This window comes from Netta rufina (assembly GCF_964035555.1).
Source record: "Netta rufina genome assembly, chromosome: 2".
NCBI lineage: Eukaryota > Metazoa > Chordata > Aves > Anseriformes > Anatidae > Netta > Netta rufina.
This window is the reverse complement of record NC_140124.1, coordinates 86,885,712-86,894,127: the sequence shown is the minus strand read 5'-3', so window position 1 is coordinate 86,894,127 and position 8,416 is coordinate 86,885,712. Positions and strand designations below refer to the sequence as shown.

Here is an 8,416-nt window from a genome sequence, read left to right as displayed (position 1 = left end):
AGGAAGAAACTCTGGCTGCTGAGGCCAGAGACGCTTACTGCATTTCCTATGGACACAGAGCTGGGCGACGAGCTTTCTGAGGGGCAGGATTTGCACAAGGCTGATGTAAGGCTGGAGAGGCCGGGGTGCCCAAATCAGGGCACATCGCGGCTCCGACACATCCCCGGGGATCCTCCTCCTCCTCCTCCTCCTCCTGCCGCTGCTCACCCCGCGCGGTGCGGGGGCGGCGGGCCGTGGCCGTGGCCGTGCCCTCGGTGCCGGCCGCCGTGTTTGTGTTTGCCGCGGGCAGTCTCATGGAAACGGCCCGGCTCTGCCTCCGCCCCCGCTGGGTGGGCAGCGACACGGCCGTCCCCGCTCCGTCCCTTCCCTGTCCCGTCCCGTCCCGTCCCGTCCCGCAGGTAGGAGGTGCCCGGCGGAGCTGTCAGCGCCCGGCCGGGGAGCGCCGCCCGCCGCGGAGCGGGCGGACAGGGGGCGGTGGCGGAGTGTCGGTGTGTGTGTGGGGGGGGGGGGAGCCGCGTCTCACCGCTGCCCTCTCTTCCCTCTCCTCGCCGCCGGGCCCGTGTCCAGACCCTTGCGGAGCAGCCATGGAGACCCTGGTCCGCCCCGCGGCCGCCAAGCCTCCGAGCGGGTAAGGCACCGCCGCGACCCCCCGCTCCTGCCCCGTCCCGGCATGGCCGCCCCGCCAGCCGGCCGGCAGGTGCCCGAGCCGCCCGCCCCCCTGAGCAGAAAGCGGCCCCCAAGTGCCTGTCAGGGCGCCCGAGGAGCCGTGTTGCGTTTAATTTCCTCGGTTTTTGTGCCCTCTGGGAAGTCCTGTAGCATGCACCGCGGAAAGGAGAGCAGGGGGAGCGGGTGCGGAGATGCCGGTGCCGGTGCGGCGGTAGTGAAGCTGCCCCTGTGCAGTGCTTCTGCCACCGGTGGAAGCTCGCCGGGGCTTTGTTTTGTTTTGTTTTTGTAAATAAATGCTTAATTCCTGTTAGAAGACAGGTCTATTTGATTGTGACCCTTAACTATGATCCCTTAAGCTAACCTTTTATGAAAAACAGTAAGCATAATGTGCCTCCTCTCTCCCCTCTGATGTTAGAGTTGATGTGGTAGGGTGGCTGTTGCCTAAAATCCTGACAGAGTAGAGATACTAGTTTATGTGTGTGCTTTGACAAATATCCAGCACTCCTCTAGATACAGGGCTGATTAAAATTTTGTCCTGTTTGCTAGGTATCCAAAGTTTCATTAAAATGATTGACTAGGTTAGCACTGAGGTCTGGGGGTGTTTTGAATAAAGTTCCCGGTGTCTTCATCACTGTGAACGTGAGGTTATTCCACGCCCAGACTCTGGTATCACACAGCTGGCCAGAAGTTACAAGAACTGCACTAACTTTAGTCAGATTGTTCCCGGCAGCTCAAGGAGCAGAATTTAATCTTCAGGTTAAGATACAGTTTGGATATTGCATAGCGGCGTGCTGGTGGCAAAGCTGTGATGCACGCTGACAGGGACTGCCCGTCCGCTTTGCCTGAGTTGATGTACGTGTGGAAATACTTCTGTCCTTTTTTGGGAACTGGAAAATCTCAGCCTGGATGTGCCTGTGGGTTTCACTGACATCTTGGTAATTCCTTGAACTTCTAACAGCTGTACAGGAACCAGTGGATGTTTGGTCCCTAATTAGGATTTACGCTTTCCATTGGGAAATCAGCTAGGACCAGGAAAATGCAACGAGGACAGCTTCATCTGTCCGTCTTGCTTCCCATATGAATCCAGGTATCACCTGCAACTGTAGAACTTGTCCAGGAGTGTGATTTTAACGTGACTGTGGCAGAAGTACTCCTGTTGTGGCAGAAGAAATGCTGTATAAATTCCCAGCTCGTTGACTGGGTTAGCTGGCAGTTACGAAAGCAAGAGGTTAAAATGACCTCAAGTTTACAATTTTTAACAAAATTTAGGCGGAGCTGTTTTGTCGTTATGTAAATCATTAACAGTAATGTTAAGAGTTTCACTTGTTCAACGGTGAACTAATTTAATGTATAATTTGGTAAAGAGTGAAGAAGCTCTGCTGTATGCCTTACACAGATGAGTCGACTGCATGTATTTTGTGCCACAGCTGCTTGAGAATTGCGCATTTAAAAGAAGGATACTGTTCTTTGGTTTTCATGGACTTTTATTTGGTCTTCAATGGCAAAATGAAAAAAATGAAGTTTGTGTTGTTACTGAAGAGCTTTTCCCATTTCTCAGTTTCAAGAATAATTGTGGACTTCAGTATCAAGAATTTTATTAGTAGTAATTTCTAGGCACAAGTTTTATAAAGCTTGATCGGGTTTGTAATGCTTTAATTAATTAACATTTATTTTAGGTTATGAAGGGGAATTCAAGACAAGTAGTAGCGCCAGAAATAGGAATTATTTCTTCTGTAGTCACTCAATGGGTGCTGGAAGAGAGAAACGCACATGTTTAAAACCTACTGCCTTGGTACCTGCATCTGTGCTGATTTCAGTAGGGAGAGCAGAGATAGGCCTCTCTGTCTAGGTCTCTTGAACAGCTGGTTGGTGATTTTATTGACAGTAGCATGGCAAAACTGACATACATTGGTCATAAGCAGTATAAAAGACTTGAGCCTAAATGAGCACTTGTAGGATCAGTTTGTGCGAAGAGCAGAGCATCGTCTGCTGCGAGTGCAAGCATCTTTATCTCCTGCTGAAGCCCACAGTTTGTAGGCACTCCTTCATTCCTCGAGTGGACTCTATAGTCTTCAGCAAGGGTGGGAAAAGTCCCTACAAGAAACAAGATACACGAGCACTTTCTTTGAGTTGGACTTTTACTGTTTTTGCTTCGGCTTCCTTCCCTGTCTCACAGGGTCTTAGCACAAACACAGGCACATGCAAGCGCATCTGCTTTGGAATGATTTATCTGCTGGATTGAAGTGACCGGGTAAAACAGATAAAGGCTGCAAAACGTTAGTGACGTTTCATTTCTCAGAAATGAAACCCATGGGTAAGAAGCATAGGTCACACACCTCAGCTTGTTGAAACCTTTCCCTTTTATTCAATATCTACTCCACATAGTTAAGCAGGTTACCTTGTGAAATTCCACACCCAGCTTTTAAACAAACAAAAACCAAAACCATTACACATATGTTTAGCATATTATTTATAAACATTGTGTTGGAAAAGCCTGGAGAGTGCTGTTGTCCTCAGAATGTCTGTGTGAATGTCATCATAACAGATCTTATGCTGCGTGCCCGGTGTTACAAGATTTAAGTTATATAGAGAAAACGGTGTAATTAACATTTAAATTGGAAAACTGGGCAATTTTCATAATTCGCCTGCGTTGTATTTATGAGAGATTTGTGTGAAATATGCAGAGTGCTGTCCAGCAAAGGTACATGATCACAATTAAAAATGTGGAGTATCAGAGTGTTTTGATAATTCCTGCCTTGGCCAGATGAAAGACTGACACGTGTTTTTTGGCGTTACCCTTTGTGTTGCGTCCTGGTTTGTACGTATGCTGCTGTTGCAGACTTCAGATGGCATTTAGTATGGGCACATACGTTTTTCACACTGGTGTTAGCCCTGTCCTCCTCTCACATGTAGTTGGGATCCAAATTATTTCTTTTCATGTCAGCAGAGATATGTCACATAAAAACAGAACAACAACAACAACAAAGCAGAAACCCTCAGGTGTCAGTACCAGAAGAATTATGATTGCTATTATGTGGGTGGGTTTTACTGTATTTTGCACCTCTGTATGAACATGACTATTGACCTGATATACTGCAAACACATGTATTTTCAGTTATGACTAATGTCTCAGGATTGCTGAAGATAAGCAAGCTAATTGTAACAATAAGCAAAAGGGAGAGATAAATGCAGTGCAGGTCAGTCCTTACAGCTGTTCTTTCTGAATCCCAGTTTCCCATTTCTCCTATCCTTCCTCATTTTTTCCCTTTCTAAGTCTGTTAGCCTCATACCAGAGCAGAGGGATGAAATAGATGGCTTCTTGAAGTTCTTGCCATTTCTGGGCTGCCCAGAATATTCAGGATTTGTTCTCACTCTCCCAGTCTCCTAATTGTCTCATTATTTTCTTTTCCATAGGTATCCTCCATATTTTTTCATCTTGCTCTTTTATGCTGCTTCTGCCACTGTGGATGAAATTGAAACTCCTATTTCATGCTGTCTCCTTTCGCATTTGCTCCTCGTGTTTTCTTCCTGTAATTCTAACTTCATTTTTTTTTTTTTTTTGTCAGCTTTTGCTCCTATAACCTTACATCTTGGTCAAATCGCTTGTCTGTATAAAAGCACGTCCTTGTTCAGCAGGGGGTAGCACTACATTTTGATGGGATAGACTTTGCCTACTGCCCTGTCTGGGCAAGCTGCACCAAGTTCGGTGGATATCCAGGATGCTCCAGTAGATAAAGTCAGGGAGAGGGGGGGCTGATTACAAGTTAGAGCATTCCCATGTGTGCAGTTTTAGCTGATGTTAGCCATTAAGGAAAAAAAAAAAACCTTCTTAAATATTTATTTGGAAGTCAGTTTGGTAAATATATGGCTGCTTTGTGTGTAGTCAGTCCTGTTGGTGAAGTGGTATATTGCTTTTTGCAGAGTGATTCAGATCAGAGTACAACTGTGATTATGACCAGGAAAAAATATTTTTTTTTTGCCTTTGAAGGAATGAGACTTTTCTTGACTAAACGTACATATTCTTAAACATCTATTGTGCTTTAAATACTTATTTAGATTCCCGTTGTCACAGACTTGAATTATCTTACAAGCATTATGGAGGCTTCCTAACAGTATTCTTCAGGGGTAAGGAAATACCCCTGAGAGACTCCATTTTATACAGGCAAAAGTGTGGCCACGTTTACGTGGCTTGCTCAGAAAGCTGCCAGGAGGCCTGTGGCAGAGCTGGGGAAGCAACTCGCTTCTCCTGAATCACAATTCAGAGCCTGAACAAGTGTTCCCCTGTGCTCAGCTTTTAGCTACTCTCTCAGCATCAGCAAACACTTGATTTTCTGGCAACAACTATGGTCTGTATACTGCAGCTTTTTTGTGGTGCTCTGGCATTGTGATTTCCATGAAAACTGACAGCTTTCACACTTTAATACTTCTTCTAAGAGACTGAGGGGTCTTTAGAAATTTATTCTTCCTGAGTGGCTTAAGCCAGCAGCTCCTGCATTAGGAGCTGGGAGTGGAAGAAGACTTAAGATCCATGTTTCCATCAAAATTTGTGACTGAAGGATCTTAAAAAGTATCTGCATTTCCAGATAGTGGATATTACAGCACATGCTATATCCTCTTAATGTGTAGGGTGTTTCCAGGGCTGCTAGCTGCCCCATGAGCCAGGCTGCTTATCGTAAAATGAGTGATCCTGGGAATAGCGTATTGTTGTCATAGTTTCAGCATTACAATGCCAGCGATGAGCAAGGGACTTTGTTCGTGCCAAGGAGTGACTCACAGAGGTTGCACGGTGGGCAGTGCCAGGGTGGCTGGCACACGTGGTGCCTGATGCCCACTTTTAGCACCTTTGCGCAAGGAAGGCTGCCCTTGCGGGTTCGTTATGCACCCAGCTAATGAGCTGCACAGGACGCTGGGCATTTGCGCAGAGCAGCAGTTGTAATGGGAGGTGTGGCAAAAAAGCAGATCCAAAATGGTCTTTCTCTTGATGTTCCTGTGTTCTCAGTATAGTTTCCAGATTGAGAGGGTCTTTTGGACAAAAAATAAAAATAATTAAAAAAAATCTCATTTCTGATCCTGTAAATGCAACCTGGTATTTGAGTGTTCAGCTGCATTTTGTGTGTGCTTTGCAATGTATTGCATGGGAAGAGTTGGCAGTTGCCTGTAATGGTGTCAGTGATGGCACTTGAGTCACAGAGCTTTCTGTGATGCTCAAAAAATGGTACAACACAGATAAACTTTCTTTTTTATTTTTCTTTTTTCCTTTTTCTTTTTTTCCTTTTGAGGCAGTGAGCAGCATTGAAGCAGGTAGGAAACAAGCGAATGAAGTAGGAGGTTGGTGTAGGCTGGGTGCGAGATACTCACCAGAGGCGAAGTAGACAGACTGCATTTTGGGGTGATATTCTGAATTCCCCAGTGTCTATTTTTATTAAAGGTGATTGAGCTGTGTGCAAGTTAGAAGGGTGGTCAGTGAGTTTCTCTGTGCTACTGCGGTGTGTATAAAGCATCATGGCTTGGTAAGGTGTGATGGAGAGTCGCTCACCTCAGTAATCAGCAGCCAGCTTGTTTGGGAACTTGCTTACAGAAAACCACATATGTAGACCTGCTGTGTGTAGGACGGGTGGAGGATTAAGTCAGCATTAACTTTCGCCACACAAAATTACCAGGACCACCCGAAAGTCCGCATTCATTTGAACAAGAAGCCAAATAAATGTAAGCCTCATTATATTCCTAAAGCTGTTCCATAGCAAGCTCTAGGAATGACACCGAGGCTAAAAGAAAATAGTCTTTCTGAGCTATGCTGGTTTTGGGGTGCTAACAGTAAAACTTCCCATACCCTATAAAATGAACAGACAAGATGCAAAGTCTGGCATGGAGCTTGCCAGATTCACCACTGGCATGGAGCTTGAGCAGGAAAAACAAATTTGTTGTTATCAGTTTTCTAAATATAGCCATATTGCAAGGTTCAACAGCTAGTACCAATTGAGAAGTGCTTAATCAGATAAGTGTTCCTTCGTGTTTTTAGTAAGAACAGCTAATGAGCAGAACCATTCCCTGTTTACCATACCTGTTTTCCATTGCTATGTATCAGGTTTTATTTATATAAATGCACACTGAGCTTATCAACTGTTCCTGAGACTGTATGGTAAAGTTGAGCCAGCAGGGTGGAACTCCCTTAGTTTTCTGTAATTGGTGGTTAATACTGTTTTTTTGAAAACCTCACAAATACGTAGAGATTTAATATGGGTAACACTGATGGTCAGTGACGTGCTTCCTGAATTTTCAGGCATTGTTTTACTAAACATGTGCTACCACCATCTATAGTGAGATGATATTAAACCTTTTTATATTGCTGCTTTTTCATTACTTATCGTTACAGTAGGTACATCTGGTTGTCTGTTAGCGAGTTTCCTTGAAGATGACAGCTTAGTTACAGTAGGGACCAACAAAATTCCTAAATATGAGCACTCCGTTGATGATCATTTGTTCCCATCTCCTAAGCCTTTTGTTTCTGGTAGCCTGCTAGCCCTCTTCCCTCTGAAGGCTTCTCTCAGAGGCAGCTGGTTGTTTTGGGGTGAGGCTGCTGGGTTTCTCCTCCTTACTTGCTGGTGTTATGAGATGGGGCAGTGATGACACCAGGAGGAGCTTGTCCTCCAGGCTGTGCCAAGGTCTTCAGGCTGCTGTCTTTGGAAGACCCACCAAACGTGGGAACAACTCAGTCAAAGCTGACAAACAAGAGGACAGCTGCAAAATAGAGCTCAGTTTTATGTTGTCTATGTGGCTTTTGCTTGAAAAGCACATTTCTTTCTGCCCGCCCTACACATACCACAGCGGGAATGTCCCTGTGCTCACCCCTGAGGTCTTTTGGGAGCTGTGGAGGTGTATATAAAGAGAAAACAGCAAATTCTGTTCAGCACCCTTTAAAGTACTCATCTTTATTTCATTTTCTGTGTAGGTTCTGTAGAGTTTTTTGGGTTATATTAAGCATGTTTTTCCTGCTTTGATAGGTTTCAAAATGATGCATAAAACTCCAGGTTGTTTTGCAATATAACAGTTACTCATTTTTGTGCTTACTTCTGCACTTAGGTGGCTTTCCTTTCTATTTTTTTCTTCCCTTTTTCTTTTGTTTGAGGTGAATATCTTGCATATACAGCAAAAATACCTCCTAGATAAATACACCGAGGACAGTATGTCTGCTCATACTGCACAGAGGACGAGTATTTTCCATTCTGGTTTTCTCTCTGAATCAATACACAGTTTCAGCCAAATTTGAAGGGAAGACTGTTTTCTCTTTTCTCGTGTGCGCTTCTTTTATATCCTCTTCTCCATTTCTAAAGGTTCTGTATGGTGATGAGGGAATACCTTGGTCTGACTCCAGATTCCACCTTTTTATTACTTTTTTTTTTTTTTTTTTTGAGTAGCTTCTCTTAGTACCAAGCCTACAGTTTCAAGGATACCGAAGAAGTGACTCCTGGTTTCCCTGGAGGTACATCTCATGTTTCAGGATCAGCACAGTTTTTCTGCTCTGGGCTGGTCACGCTGCTTCCAGTCGCTCTGACCAACATGCCGGGCCGTGCTGAGGAGCCTCGGCGATATTGGGCTTTCTCCTTGGGAAGGATACCACGCGTTGCCTCCTGGCATGATTAAAATCTTGGTAGGGTGACACCTTCAGATCTTCCCAAGTCTGTTTCTACAAACTCATTACATACGATTACAGCTAGGTCAGATCATGTTGCTAAACTGCAGGTGTTGTAAT

The 8,416-nt window shown here is 44.9% G+C and overlaps 1 protein-coding gene across 1 annotated transcript in view; it reads left to right on the top strand.

Annotated features, from left to right (window-relative positions):
- The first annotated feature begins 298 nt into the window (after positions 1 to 298).
- COBL (cordon-bleu WH2 repeat protein) overlaps positions 299 to 8,416 on the top strand; it is a 153,543-nt gene continuing 145,425 nt past the window's right edge. The window contains exons 1-2 of the mRNA XM_084281406.1: positions 299 to 398; positions 568 to 628. Of these exons, the coding sequence (XP_084137532.1) occupies positions 585 to 628 (44 nt within the window). The 5' untranslated portion in view covers positions 299 to 398; positions 568 to 584. The remainder of the gene's footprint in view (positions 399 to 567; positions 629 to 8,416) is intronic.